Source organism: Balaenoptera physalus (genome assembly GCF_965194825.1).
Source record: "Balaenoptera physalus genome assembly, chromosome: 10".
In the NCBI taxonomy this organism is placed as follows: domain Eukaryota; kingdom Metazoa; phylum Chordata; class Mammalia; order Artiodactyla; family Balaenopteridae; genus Balaenoptera; species Balaenoptera physalus.
Window position 1 is genome coordinate 86,077,095 of NC_138889.1, and position 16,106 is coordinate 86,093,200.

At 38.4% G+C, this 16,106-nt stretch overlaps 1 protein-coding gene across 5 annotated transcripts in view; it reads right to left on the reverse strand.

The window, feature by feature from the left end:
• The window catches only part of DCDC1 (doublecortin domain containing 1), a 471,016-nt gene that overhangs the window by 65,484 nt on the left and 389,426 nt on the right, over positions 1-16,106 (reverse strand). For 4 of the 5 annotated variants that reach the window (XM_082476591.1, XM_082476593.1, XM_082476592.1 and 1 more), the window contains 3 exons: positions 15,102-15,200; positions 11,645-11,744; positions 7,373-11,262 (listed from right to left, as the gene is read on the reverse strand). In XM_082476591.1, coding sequence (XP_082332717.1) covers positions 11,140-11,262; positions 11,645-11,744; positions 15,102-15,200 — 322 coding nt within the window. In that variant the 3' untranslated portion in view covers positions 7,373-11,139. The other variant, XM_082476590.1, reaches the window with a different exon arrangement.

A 16,106-nucleotide genomic window follows, 5' to 3' on the forward strand; every position in this document is an offset into this window, starting at 1 on the left:
AGAAGAAAGCTCAGAATTACTGTCACTATACAGACATTTCTGCCATGGGACATACGTTCCTCTGAATGATGCCCACATCTAATCATCAAGACTTCCGCAAAACCTCTCCTGCCCAAGCGTCTGTGGGAGTCCCTAGACGGTGGCCCATGTGCTCAGGAGCAAACCCTGTCCCGCTGCCCCTCCCCCTCACGGCTCCACCTCTTCTCTCCACAATCTGCAGTTTCCAGCCAGCGATCAGTCAATACCACCATCTCCCTCCAACTGTCCCTCTCTCCTATGGCTTGGCATGGGGAGGCCTCAATACGACAACACTGCAGAGCATTCTGGAAAGTGGAAGGAAATCGGAAGAGACCATCCTCTTTGGTGTTACATGTGGTTAGATTTTCCAAAGCAGCGAGGGAGTGCATAGAGTTTTAGGCAAGCTTCCCTTTGTTTTTACTTAAACAGTAAGTTTAAGTAAACTTAACTTAAGTAAACTTTAAGTTTACTTTAAGTAAACTTACTTCCCGTCCTCCTGATTTCCCCACAGCACTTAGGGTGAAAACCAAAAGCAGTACAGACACTGAGCAGGACTCAGAACTTGCTCTCTCTTCTGATGACCAAGTGTTCCTGAGTTAAACTTATCAAGTGTGGCTGTCTAGTGCCTTTGGTCACTTCTCTCATTCCCCACGCGTGTCCACCCTAGCCCTTCAGCCATGCTCGAATTCCAACTTAGGCTCAGGCGGGACCTCTACTATAATACAGAAAGCCAAGGCAGTAAGATGTAGCTCTAAACTCCAGAAATGTAGAGATGGGGTAGCACTAGCTCCGTGGGCAGGAATTTTTATCTGTTTTGTTCTTTGCTAAAGCACCAGCACCTAAAACACTGCCCTTGATAATCTTCTGCAGCTAAATGAATGAATTCTGGTTCCACAAAGCAAACCATTCACAGGGCCAAAAGCCTGCTTCTTAGCTCCCCTGTGGCAAAGTCAGCTTAGCTAGGATAAATGGGGCAAAAGAACACATTCACCAGGTCTGCCTACAGGTTGGCTTTTCAGCTGTCTCTAAAACAAGGCTGCATGTGTTCCTCGCTGGCAGCTCTGAATCTCAGACAGTGAGCAGAGGAAGGCTAGCTCCTTTCCTGTCCATGCTGGGCCCTCTGCTGCCGCCTGCTGAAGAGTATACAGTCTCTCTCAAAGCAGCGATCCCCTAAGCCTTTTGCATCATACACCTTTTGAGAATCCAAAAATCACAGCTCTTTCCCAGAAAAAAAAAAAAAGAAAAGTATTACACAGATACACAAACACATTTTCTGTAGTATTTCAAGAGACTGAAGAGGGCCCTGGAGCCCCACCATATAACACTAATGGTAGTCTTTGAAGCAAACCATCTAAAAACCAAGGAGTTGTTATCTCTCTTGTTAAAGAAATTTCAAGCATGCACAAAACCAGAGAGAAATGTATAAGAAACCACCACGGACACAACAGTTATCAACATTCTGCCATGCCTGTTTCATCCCCTCCCCCTGTCCCCATTTAAAAAATTTTTGCTTTGCTAGAATATTTTAAAACAAAGCTGAGATCTCTCTTAATTTTATCTGTAAATACTACAATATACATCCAAGTGATCAGGACTTTTTTTTAAACATAGCCGTTAAACCATTATGACACCCAACAAAATTAACAAGACTTCCTTCACATCATCTGGTACCCAGACTATTTTAAATTTCTTCTGATTGTCTCAGAAATAACCTTTCTGACAGTGGTGGGCTTCAAGCTAGATCCAAACAAGGGCCAGCCATTGCACTGGGTTGATATATCTGATTAGGGTAAGAATTCAATTCGATTTCACTGTGTGAGTGGAAGCCACATCAGTTGGTTGTATGATGGAAGTAGGGGAGGGAGGGAAGGCATGCATGTGGGGAGGTGCAGAGACTGTGTTAATGAAAAGTACTGCAAATTTTTTTAAATGGGACTTTTTAGAATTCTTACTTGATTTTATGATGTTTTCAAATCACACAAATAAATTAGATGAGAGTCTAGCTCTCTCTTGACCTCAATGGCCCATTAAAACTATGAACCTAGTAGGCTAGATTTCACGTTTCTTACCTGAATCTGTAGTGGATGAGCGGTGTGTAGACTACTGAGCACTTACATTTGACTTCACTATCTTTCTCTTCCTTGAGTAGGTTAAAAATATTATTGGCTACATTAAATAGAAAATCCAAAGTCCTCAAATATACCGCTGCCTGGTCTGTGGGGACCATGCTGGATCTCTTAGGCTCCTATTCACCTTTTGATATATTAAGGCTCAAATATAATGGGTTTACCTGCTGTCTTCCTTGTGCCTCCAGTGTTGATGACCATCATCTGCTTTTTTCTCCACCAAAACAACCTCCATGCCTGAACGCAGGTTGGGGCCTTGCACTCCCAAGACTAGCTGAGGAGAAGCATAGCTTATAATTTGCCCATCTCTGTATTCAAACTGCTGGTGGCAAACCTTCTGCAATTTACTCTGTTTTGGAGAATGGCTGAGATAATGAAAATCCCATTAGTGGCAGAAAAATGTCCTGTGCACTGATGTGCTGGAGATAGCAAGTTCTGTTGGCAAGAGACCAGCCATGAACCAAATTCACTTATAATGGGGAAGTATTATCATCAGGACAGCAACAGTGTTATTTGCTTTGCACTGTCAAGCTGATGTAATAAGTAGAATTCTGAGTTTATTTTATATTAGAAATAAATATTTTTCCAAGAGAACATGAGAAATTCATCAGCAAAGAAAAAATTCACTTGAGATAATTTAAAGGGAAAAAGAGGTAGGAGTAGGAACAGGGCAATGAATCAGAACAGAGAGAAATAAAGGAGTTCTGTTCAAATCATGATCATTTCTATCCTCTAACTACAGAATCCCTGGCAAATAGAATCCCATTCTCCAAGTTTTTGAATCTTCCCTAACAACTCATAGAATATCATAAATGAAAATAATGATACGCTAATAAGTTAATTCAAAGGAATCTCATACTTAAATATCTCTTAAGGCATTAAGCAGACTTAAACCTATCAAACATCACAATGCATTGGCAATTAATTTGTAAATGTCTATTAAGTCCCTACTATGTGCATGGACTAATGCTAAGTGTTGAAGTGCCAAAACTGTTTAACTCATGTAAACTGCTGTAACATTAAGTAAATGTATAAAGATTATGGAATAATACCAAGTACTATAGATTCCTGTCATTTCATTGGACATTGACCAGAGAAAAAATAAAGTTAAAAAGGAAGAAATTGCATTTTACTTATTTCTTAAAGACATCAAGGCATTTTACATGTTTATTCATAAGTTCATTCACACATTCATTCAACTAATATACAGGCTCTGTCCTAAGTTCTCAGGAGGCAAAGATGGATGAGCTTACCTTTTAATAGAAAAGACACCAGTGAACAAGAAATTACATTACACAGCTAAAGCGAGAAGGTACTTGCCACCAGTACTTGTAAATACTTCAGTCAAAAACACAAGAAACGCAAAAATGTGTGTGTTGATGTAAAGAGCAACTAACAGTAATGTAAATCTTCAGTAATATTTTTGCTCTAAAGTGAGTGAATCTAAGACCAGGTAGAAATCTCTAACAGGAATCCCTTGCAACTTTTTACCGGTATTTCTTCTCTGGTTCCACATTTTCAAAGAGCTCTTCTTCCATTTTCTTTGGAAGACTGTCATCTTCATCAAAGTTATGAGAAGTTTCCTGCCAGGCATACCTGAGAAGTGTGTGACAAGCCTTCATTCGGAGATGGGCTCTTGCATGTGAATCTCTATCAAAGTTCAGATGAAAACAGAAGTCTAAGAAATCTGATTTATACTCACAGAATTTTCTCTGAGGTGTAGTCTGATAATATCCTGAATGATACTGGTGGATCTGGAAATCATATTTCCATAATGGTGCCTAACACTGCAAATTCACATCCTACTAATACACAATGTAGATTTTTTAATATAAAGCTTAAATGAATCCTCAATCACATAATAAACAGCATTCATCTTTGTTATATTTACTCAGGAAAAAAAATGGGGTCATGTATTATATTTCAAAAATAAGATTAAGACTACTCAGTAGTTTTGGAAACTCATAACAAACGTGTAATGAGACTCTTGCCTACTCCATAAATGTGTCATAATTCTGTCTGGAACAGACAGCCTAGATTACTAGGTTTCATAAAATTTACTCAATAGACAATGTTAAGGAATCTTAATAACTTTTCCTCTCAATAGAAAAATCTAGAGAGACTCAAATAGCACCAGTACAAACGTGCCAGGTTTTGATAGAGAATAATATGCAAAAGCACTTAGAGTAAATAGTCATAGTATGAATAACTGAGTCAGCCTTGTGGCCTCTTATTAAGATGAAATTGTGAACGGAAACATAACCACCATGCAGATCTGAATATATCAAATCTCTAGGCACTGTTTAGGGTACACTTGCTTCTGTGGGATCATGACACAATATGAGGACCGCTCCGCTGAAGGCAGGATAAATATACAGGCAAAGCAGCAAGCATAGTTCAGCACTCTAAATGTGCATATGTGTAAATAAAGTTCTCTGGGGGAGGCTGTGGTCGCCAAGGTGCTTGTGGTAATTTGATGTAACTGCAAGCAATATCGAATTACCCAAATCTCCAGGGACAATTCCTGCCTTAGCAGAGCAGACCATACACTTTTCAAATGTAACAAAAGTATTACATGTGGATATGAAATTGGTGGGTTAACAACAGCCTTATTCAGAGTTGCAGCACAAGCAGCTTCTGAAGACAAAAATCTCATTAACAGTTAAAGAAACAACAGTGCCATCTTGTGTTGAAAAGAAAAAACACAGCTTTCCCACCAACTCCATTTCTTTGAGGGAAACAGACAAAAAAAAAAGTCATTCTTAGACATAACAAGATTCTTCCTCCAAATCCAGATGGGATTTTCTAACTTGGGATATCTATATACTCCTCAGCTCCCAAGCAAATGAAGTACAGTCAAGTTAATTTTAGAACAGCCATTTAAAAATACATCTTGTTTTATTGATTCATGTCCATTCATTCGTTCATATAACTAGTCATTATTTAATCATTCATTCCTTTAACTAACATTTCTTAAACATCTACTATATTGTAGGCACAGAGTTCTAAGTATTGGGGATATAGTGGTGAACAAAACAGTTAAGTTCTCAGGATTCATGGAGCTTACATTCTAGTGGGAAGAAGAGAGATAATAGATAAGTAAATGAATAAACAAACAGTGAATATCACAAGTGGAATAAAACAGGAAATTGTGATGGAAATTGGGTGAGGTGGGGTAGGGTCTACTTTACCAATGGAGTCATAGAAGGATAGAGGTATTCTGAATTATTATTTCAACATTAAAATGGGCTGCCTTGTGAAACAGTGATCTCCCTGTTCCTAGGAGTATTCAGGAAGAGACTGGATCAAAAGAGCTTGCCTAGAATGTGCAGGAGATTCCTGCATTATGTTTTTTTTTTAATTGAGGTATAATTGACATATAACACTATATTAGTTTTGGGTGTACAGCATAATGATTTGATATTTGTATATATTGCAAAATGATCGCCACAATATGTCTGGTTAACATCTATCCCTGCAGATAGTTACAAAAATTTTTTTCTTGTAATGAAGACTTTTAAGATCTGCTCTCTTAGCAACTTTCAAATATGCGGTGCAGTATTATTAAGTATAGTCACCATGCGCCTGCATTATGTTTTGAGTGGACTCAAAGACTTTCAGCTCAAGGATTTCAGGCCTTGATGAAATCTATGAATCAGAACAACAGGAATCTTTGCTCTCAAAGATGCTCTTTCTTTTTTTTTTACCTTCTGTTTATTTTTTTTTCCAAGTGCAGTATAATAACTCAGAGGCTAGATACATTCTTTAGAAGAAGAACAAAAGGGAATATTAGAAAAGTTTGTGGCCAATTCTCTAACAATTGAGGAAGATACAATATAGGTCAAATCACTCTCTCTGAAAAAGGCTTTCTGGTGCCTTTGTTAGTGTCAGGATGTAGGACCAGATGAATTACCCATCAAAATGAGGAAGTCTGATTCCTAACATAAAAGTGAATATTCTTGTAATTGAGGATAGAAACAGTTGTTTAAAACAGCTTGTATACCAATGATTAATGAAAATTAATTTGTATACAAATTAATTTTCAGTTATTGCAATGCTAATTGACCGGCTATTTTTGGTTTTATAATTTGGAAACTAATTCAATGATTCCTTCATTTATTCTGTAAATGATGACAAAAGTCAGTTATCCTGGTCTTCACAGAACACGTGTGACAGCGTTTTTGCCCTCAAGGAATTCCCAAATTGGTGGTGGTTGCTGGAGTAGAGGGGAGGGAACTGATAAGTATATTGCTAGTACAGTCATTATCATGATTGATTTCAATGATAAAGAATCCTTCCACAGACCAGGATGGGGCACGTCAGCTGAAGAGAAATGAATATGTGGTGAAAGGCCTGCAGCAGTGCATCAGTGGAGTAGGCCGCAGTCCAGAGACAGCTTGTAGCTGCCCAGCTGGAGCTTGGAGTTCATGTGGCACAAGGAAAAAGTGTGGAGTGGAGGTGGGCATGGGGGTACAAATGAGGGTTAATGACAGGCCTGGACCAGGGTCAGGAGGGCTTGGGATTCCAGACTAAACATTGTCTTCTGTCTGCAATAGGTAGCCATTGAAGAACTGTATAAAGAGGATTGTATTTTAGAAAGATTGTCCATAGACAAAACTTCAAGGTGAATTGGAAGGAGGAGATTATGGAGATAGAAACCAATCAGAAAGCTATTTCAGCAATCCAGGATGATAACTTATATTAACATGCATTCAACTTAAACCTACATTAAGGAAGAAGCATAATTGTTCCTGAAGTCCATGTTTATGGAAACAAAAACATGATGAATTCCTCAAATAAATGTCTCCACTTCTAAGATTCCAGTCTTTTAAAAATAGCAACATCATAACAAAATTACTGAAAGTAGATCATTGTGGTGGTTGAACACTGAAGCTCCAGCTCTATCCTTTTGCCAGAAAACTAATTAAATACCAGCTCTTCAACTTCCATTAGTTTCATAAACTTGGCGTGGGTTCCCTGCATGGGCTCTGTGGTGTTACTGAGCTAATGAGCTGAGTTCAAATAGGAACCAGGTAACTTTTCTGGCCACACTGATTACTTACAGAATTTCACTGGAAGCATTTCCCGATGTTAAAGCATTTTTTTGCACTTGCTTTTCCTCTGGTTCTAAAATTTGCTTCTCTTCCCCAAAAATTGGTTTCCGCACAGCAAGCTTGGCTCCCAACACAATGTCACTTTGGACTTCTAAAACAAGAGCTGAGGAGAAATGCACAAATTGCAAGGACATATTAGTTATGATCTCAGAGCACTAGGATTTTGAAAACACGTGTTAAAATAAAAATGCAGAAAATTTCCAGCTATTTGGTCTAAGAGAATACATTCTAAGCATAACTGATAGCTGCTCTTTAAACTAATAAATTGGATTTCACTTAATTTAATTTTTGTAAATTCTTTCCTCTCAAGACATTCTCAGTCAAAAGTGCTAAAAAAATAGGTCTTTCCAAAAATAAGTTAGTTATAAATTCTAACTATTCAAATGGGTTCCATTATTTAGATGTACGCCTCTAGGTCATTCTCTGGGATCCAAACTCCTCAATGAAAGTTCCCAATGCCTTAAAAGACACATGCAAAGCTTAATGTACAGTGTCAAGATATGCAATAAGATAATGTTTTAAATTATACTAATGATTTTTCTCTTCTATATATAGGGCCTTTGTCCTGGTCCTGGGGTAACCTTAAGGGAAGGTTGAATACCATGAGGAATGAGAATTGTTACAAAAGGAAAGCATAAGTACAAATACAGTTTTGACATTCAGGCACAAGACAATGGCCATGTAAGTCAGATGACACTGTCATGATTTAGGGTTTTTTTCCAAAAGCCTTTAGCTCCCATTTAGCTTATCTCAGTGTTGACCTGGAGGAAACCTACCATTTCTGGGCCTGAGGGGATCTGTGGCAGAACACAAAGGAAGGCAGAAAACCAGCACTGGGTGTCATGACTCTGCCTACAGGCTTTGCTGCAGGAACCTTAGCTAGACAAGGAAACACTGAGGACGTCGCCTGTGGCTCAGGACACGGTGGTGAGTTACCTCTTGAGCTGTCCTCACCGCTCCAATCTGCGGCATAGCCACATGAACCGGGATCTGGTTTCTGGGAAGTTCAGCCATGACCCAGGATTTACTAAGAGCCATGCAGGGGAGCTTTCCAGAAGTGGCTGCCAAGCAGGGGTCAAGAGGTTCTGTAGCAAGGATTTGAGAGATGGCAACCCGGCTGCAGAGGGCCAGAGGCAGCAGAGGGGAGGCTGAGGCAGGCAGGAAGTACCGCCCACCCAAAGCATTATCTGGGCCAAAAGAATGGAACACTGTCACCCAGCCATGGACTTCAGCCAGCAGGGCCCAGAAAGCAAGAGGATCTGCACCCCAAGTTCTTTCCTTCCATCCTAGAGAAGAACTAAAGTGAGAGTCTGGAAACTGAGAAATCTGAAAGCCTTCCCGAAAGGGACTATTTAAATTAATGGATGGGACAAATTTAAACCTGACTGTACATTTAACGTTTTCCTTGATGGGGGTACCTGGGGCTCACAAAGAAGGCCCAATTTGTTAAAGACAAAATAAAGAAAGTATGTTTTCTCTGCACATCCAAAGTACAGTGTGAATTAAAATATGCAACTCTGTTAAATATCAAAATTAGTCTAAAGCTAAACAGCAAGATGCAGGGGTGAAATATGACCTGTTTGAACAAACCTGGATTTTTTTAAAAAAAAGCAATATCATCAAGTTTTTTTTTTTTTTTTGGCTGTACATATATAAAGTAAGTAATTCCAATGCTTACCCTCTATCTTACGTGTACTGCAGAAAGTTTGAATTTTAGAAATATCTGATGCTAAGTTCCTCAGGAAGATTTGCTTCTTCTGCTGAGCAATGGACAGATCAGGATTGATCCAATGTTCTCCACATGAAACATACACCTACCAAAGAAATGAGTCTCTAATCCCATATACAATTGCTCACAGCAGCATTATTATAGCCCAAACTGGAAACAATCAAAACACCCTACCATAGGTGAATGGTTAAACAAACTATGGCACCATACTCAGTGATAAAAAGGAATAATACTCAGTGATAAAAGGCATAAACTATTGATAAAAGCAACAAGTTTGATGGATCTACAGGGTTTTGTACTGAAAAAAGACTCCTCCATACTATCTTTGCAATTTCCTACGAATCTTTAATTATTTCAAAATAAAAAGTTGTAGAAAAAATAATTTTTTAAAGAAAGGAAAGAAGGAAGGAAAGAAGAAAGGGAGGGATGGGGGGAAGGTAAGTGGGTATAAATCAGGGGTTTAAATGTGAAATAGCTAGTGGGAAGCAGCTGCATTGCACGGGGAGATCAGCTCGGTGCTTTGTGACCAGCTAGAGGGGTGGGATAGGGAGGGTGGGAGGGAGACACACGAGGGAGGGGATACGGGGATATGTGTATACATATAGATGATTCACTTTTTTACACAGCAGAAACTAACACAATATTGTAAAGCAATTATACTCCAATAAAGATGTTTAAAAAAATTAAAAATTAAAAATAAAAAGTTAAACACTGAAAAAAAAATTGGGGGTTTGTAAACTATGGCTGAGGACAAAATCTCGCCAATTGCCAGTTCTTGTAAGTAAAATTTTATTGGAATACAGCTATGCCCACTCATTTGCATGTTATCTGTGAATGTTTTCGTGCTACAATGGCAGAGCTGATGTTTCAATAGATACCATATGGTCTGTAAATATTAACTATCTGACACTTTACAGAAAACTCTGACAACCACTGGTATAAATGAACTTGCAGTATATGCACCAAAATGTTAATGTGGATACTTCTAGATGCTGAATTATGGATGATAACTTTTTCTTCTTGATTTTGATTATATGTACTTCCTAAATGTCCTTAAATAAATACATATTTCTTTGAAGTGAGGAAAAAGTAGTGTAATATATTGAGAAAGACTCAGTAAAAAGAAAAAGAAACTCAATGTTGCCTTTTTTGAGGCCACTCACTGATCATTACATACATATTTTGTATGTGGACCCAGGGAAAACTTTCTCAAAAATATCTTCTTTCTGATCAAGTGGGTTCTTTTTCTCTCATGGACATACTTAATCATGTAACTGTTCATGTTTCAATCCTCATGTCGGTGGCTCAGAACAGTTGACAGATTCATTTCTAGCAAATATGTAGGTCCTTATAACAATCACTCCTGGGTCCATCTCATCCTTTCACGCATACTCCCTTAGCCCTGGTGACCTCATCGACTTATCTTTAAGTTAAATTTACCTTTTTGTGTCGTATGTTTTAATGCATCTACCTTAAATTCTTTCTAAAATAACACAGTGAATAAGCACAGCAGGAAAAACAAAAATATTAAAATCAAACAAACAGAAAACTTGGCAGTGATAGAATTAGAATTCAAAACACCGTCTAGGGCTTCCCTGGTGGTGCAGTGGTTAAGAATCCACCTGCCAGTGCAGGGGACACGGGTTCAAGCCCTGGTCTGGGAAGATTCCACATGCCACAGAGCAACTAAGTCCGTGGGTCACAACTACTGAGCCTAGAGCTCTAGAGCTCGCAAGCCACAACTACTGAGCCCATGAGCCACAACTACTGAAGCCCACGCGCCTGGAGCCCATGCTTCACAACAAGAGAAGCCACTGCAATAAGAAGCCCGCGCACCGCAATGAAGAGCAGCCCCCGCTCGCCACAACTAGAGAAAGCCCAAGCGCAGCAACAAAGACCCAACGCAGCCACAAATAAAAATAAATAAATAAAAATAAATAAATTAAAAAAAAAACAACACCATCTACCAGACTCCAAGAACAGAGGCTCTCCACTCTGCCATGCTGCCTCTGCTATTAGTCACTGGTACTTGGGTTTAAGACTCTTTCAAGGGATCTTTACATTCAGAGTCTGAGTCAAGTTCTGGTAATTTGATGCAAGCTTGGTTCTCTGTTCAAAGAATTTCAGGCATCAATCAAGGCAGGTTTTCTTCTCAAGCTGATACCGTAAATTCCATAAGTCGGGGGAAAGGCTGGGCAGCTAAAGTCCTTCCACTTCTCAGCCTTCTCCAACCTCCCAAATAGAGTGTGTGAAAAACTAGATATGATTTTTTTTTCTGAAAAGGTAAAATAATCATTTAGTAAGAAATCATTAAATAACTACATTTTGAAGGCCTCAAAAAGAATACAGAATCTACCCCCTTAAAAGAGTAGGGCAGAAACCACAAGTGGTTAATAATGTGGTCCTCTCCATTTATAAAAGGGGTTGTGATGAGCATTAAATGAGTTCTATTACATACAGCCCTGAAAATCATGCCTGACACATAGTAAGCGCTCAACAATTAGCTATTCTTATTACTTTCTGATGGTTACTGAATTAGGATAATTCTGAGAAAAAGTAAGAGGAAAAAATGGTGCTTGAAGTCTTATATTTAAAAACACTTTCCTTTTAATAGTACCAATATATTAATATTTCCAGTTTCACGCTCATGTCTTTACCAGTTCATCTCTTTGCAGGTCTTTTAGGGCAAAGATTTCCTTCCCCTTTTCACTGAACAATCTCCGAGCTGCAGAAGGTAAATTTAAAATTTCAGTGCACCTGTAATAAGAGACACAAAAATTGACGTTGCACGTGCAAAGTTTCCAGCAGAGAAGAGAGGAAATAAAAGAAATCACGGGCCTGGATCATTAACAACAACTAGCTCAGCAGGACTGTGGGATGGTCAAGAGCTCGTCTCTGGAAACCAGCAGCCCCCTTTTGAGTCTCATTCTCCCTCTCCAAGTTGTAAGACTGGGCAAATTATTTAAGCTTTCTAAGCCTAAATTTCTTACCTTGCAAGATTGCTGTGAAGATTAAGGGTTGATTATGAAACGTGCTTAGCACAGTACCAAGCATGATCAACAAATCAAAAAAAACAAAACAAAAAAACACATCATTATTTATTTTTCACTCCTCAGGATGCCCCTACACTTTCCTATTTGTGTGCCTTTTCTCTTGTTCTCTCTTCTACATTAAACACCTTCCTCAGCTTTTGCTGTTGAAGTTCTACTCTCTCCAAAGTTACATCCATCACCCAGCAGTTCCTCATCTCTCTCCACCAGAAGTGATCCCTATATATAGCTCTTTAACTCCCTTTCAAATAGGAATTTTTGGCCAGGTTAAACATTAAACAGTGATTTTTTTCCCCCCAAACAAGCTCTGGGCCAGCCCTGTGGATATTGAGATGAACGATACAGTTTCCTTGTTTCCTGAAGGGCTCCTTCTCTAGTAGCGGGGAGAGACCGGTCAGCAACTGAAGTGTGATATGAACTAGTGGGTGCTGTCATAGGCACCTGGCCAGGGAGGTGAGGACCCAGAGGAAAAACAACGAATTCTTCCAGGGAAGCCTCAGGGAAGGAAGTGGCATTCGGGGTGGGCCTTGATGAATAAACAGGAGTTCACCAAGTAGGGTCAGGACTTAGAGAAGTTTTATATGGCTGGAGCTGAGTTTGTGGACAAGAGGTAGAGCCAGATGAAGCTGGTAAAGAAGATGGAAACCAACTGAAAGCACTTAGGATGCCAGACTAATGAACCTGGCCTTTATCCTGTAAGTATCAGGAAGTCACTGACGGTATTATAGCAGAGGTATGGTGTTGTCAGATCTGCTTTTTAGAAAGTTAACTGTCAGAAAAGTGCAAGATGGGCTGGAGGTGAAGAGGCTGGAATCTATATAGTCAGTTTAGGGTAGAGGTAAAGAGGTGGAATTCTGGGGAAGGGGAAGTAGAGCTAAACAGAGTGATGGGTTGTGTCCTAAAGAATGCTGTTTTATATTAATGTACTGTCTATAGTAAATGAGTTAGAAGTGACTTTATGCTCATCAAGAAGACTCAGCTGTACGAAAAATATTTCTCAATTTTATTACCTTAGATGGCATAAAGCAATTGAGCAGATAATTAGGCCCTCCATTTTTCTGAGAGGTCTTAGAAGGAAATAAGCCAGTGGGAATTAAGTCTCTCCTTCTCCTGTCACAACTCTGGAGGCTGATGGGCTGGTGAGAACTGGGCTGGGTTTCTCATCCATAGGAATTGTCGGATGGAGGTATTGTGGGGCGGGTGGGAGGGAGAAGTGTAAGAGAATTGAGCCCCAACCAGAAGATTTGCTTAATTCTCTCTGGATGCTGCCCAAAGACCCAACCCAATTCCTGCTTCTCACCCCAAATCCAAGCATGACCTAAGGAGAGTTACAATCATGATAACCTGCTCCCACTCACATTTTCCTCGGAGAATTTTGGACTATGGGAGTAACGAGTTTTAGGACAAGTGGGAGAGTAAAGTGAAGGGGAAGCTGGTGGATTTTTCTTTCTTCTTTTTTTGGAAACCCTATTTTAATAGTGCTGAATTCAACTGGCCCATGTAGGTGGGTTGGAGAGAACGGGATAAGCTGTTTCCTCTGTATTGAATTCCTCTAACTAGTTCATGTGCCAGCCAACATCAACAGAGAGAGAAGAAAAGAACTGGCTCTTAAGTGCCTAATAAGGAATGTGTACTTTGCAGTCAAATTGCCTGGGTTCAAACTCTAGCCCTCTCATGTATTGGCTGTGTAACCTTGGAGAAGTTACTTAACTTCTCTGAGCCTCATTTTCCCCATCAGTAAAAGGCAGATGTAACAGTACTTATCTCATAGGGATATCTTACAGATTAAATGTGTGAATACCTGTAAAGCGCCTGACACATAAAAGTCAGCAACACATTATTAAAATGGACCACGCACTGCAAGCACTTCATGTCTACTCTCTCGTTTAATTCTCACACCCTTTCTGAGAAGCCCATTTTACAGATAAGGAAACTGAGCCTGGAGATTAAGTTCCTTGCCCAAGGTCACAAAGCTAGTGAGTACAAAAGCTGAAATTCAAACCTAAAACTCTCTGGGTCTCTTACTACATCATATGGCCTCCTGAGAGGGCATCATCATAGAATAACAGGGAAGAAACTGAGGCTGAGCTACTGAGTGAGCAGTTCAGGATTTCTCTGTTACTGGGTTGGCCAAAAATGTTCATTCGAGTCTTTCCGTAAGATGTTACAGAAAAACCCAAACAAACTTTTTGGCCAGCCCAACACATGGGGGCAAGGGTCCTAAAAATGAAGTCCTTTGACCCTCACACCAAGAGTTAGGACTGATAACCACGTGGCTTGGATTTACAGAGTATCCAGAAAAGCAGAGTCTTATCTCTGACTTTGTTTTCTCAGGACTGGTTTTTCCAATACTCCATGTTGCCTGCAAATTTAAATATCAACAAAAACGGTCTGTATCTATTATTTTTAAATGGGGCTTGTTACGCTGTTAGGTCTCCCTTCAGCTTTGCAGATGGAAGAATCAACAACAACAAAAGATCCTCGAAACTGTCTAAAGTGAATTATTAAATTACTAAAGGATAGCATAATTTTCCTTAAATTCTATAAAATGACACTCTCATATTCAGCAAGACATATTTTGTGAAAAAGTTTATACCAGGTGCTCTACTTTTGAACAGCTATCAAATTCTATGGGAATAAATCTTGTTTGGGTAGGAAAATATTGATGAAAAGAAAAATTATAATGTAATTCACAAATATGGTAGAGATTAGTGACATTTAAAAATTGATTTAAAGTAGGTAAATACCCTGCCCTCAGTTCAAACAAATTCAAACCAAAGTGCTGTAAAATTGTGAAATATATATTTCTTAATGGGGATAATTTACATTTACAGAGTTGGTATAGTTCAGAAGCTAGGGGAAATCACCAGACCTAGAAATTTGGGGGAAGAACATATTAATTAGCATTGGTATCATGTACTCATAGCTTACATATTTCACAGATTAAAAACTCCAGAATTACTATATTAACAATTGTTTTCTTATATAGGTACATATGTATTTTGTGTCATAATCATTCAGGCACTTGAATGGAATATACCTTTGCATTTAGGGTAGTATTTACCTCTCCAAAAGTTGGTGAAATCCAGTCTGGTTTGTTTCTGTTTCAGAATATTTAGTGACATAATTTTTCACATTCCCTTTCCTTTCAGTGTCAACATTTCTGAAAAAAATGATCCAAGATTTGATTGATATGGCAGTATACATCGTCAATTATCATTCAGCTTGTTTAAGTATGTGAATAAATCATGAGGTTTTAATTTATCATTATTTACTTTAAAAAAAATGCCTTTCTTAAAAAAATAGGGTTTCAAATACTATCACAATTAAATATTAAACTTCACAAACATTTATACTATGAACAATGTATACAAGAAAATAAATTTTCAATATCTGAATCCTTTTCCAATAATGTTGAACACTCTGAGATGTGAATTTATCAACTTTGAAGAAAATGCAGAGATTACATTCATTTTGCCTTTGATGTTTTATTCATATACTGTTCATATTTATATGTTTATTCATATATTACTCAGATACTGTTTGTTATCAATCCAAACCTAAAAATGTTTTTAATAAAAAATTAATGACGATCATAGAAAAAGATTGGAATATACATCATTCAAATTTTCAAGTAAGAAAGAATTGTGTATTTTTAGAATCTTTATATTTTATTAAATGAAAGATATAGTGTTCAAATGTAATGTTAGCCAAAACACTCCCTATTTAAATCTTCTGTTACCAGAACTTACAGAAAGGTTGGGGGTAAGGTGTGGGGAATGCTATTGATGATCCTGTAGAAAATTTTCTGAATCAGCCAAGAAAAATTAAACTATAGTTAGTAGAGTTTTGATGTCAAATGTATACCAGTGTATTTTAATTATTTGGGAATAATTAATTCATGTAGAGAACAAAGTGAATATTTGATTAACCAGGACACACTGTTCCGTGAACTTAGCAGAGAGTTTCACTTACTCTTTACTAGAATAGCTGTCCAAATTAACAAATCTCTCAATTACGTTTGGATTACCTGATTGAATCATGCATTTTAAAACATAAAATTGATCAG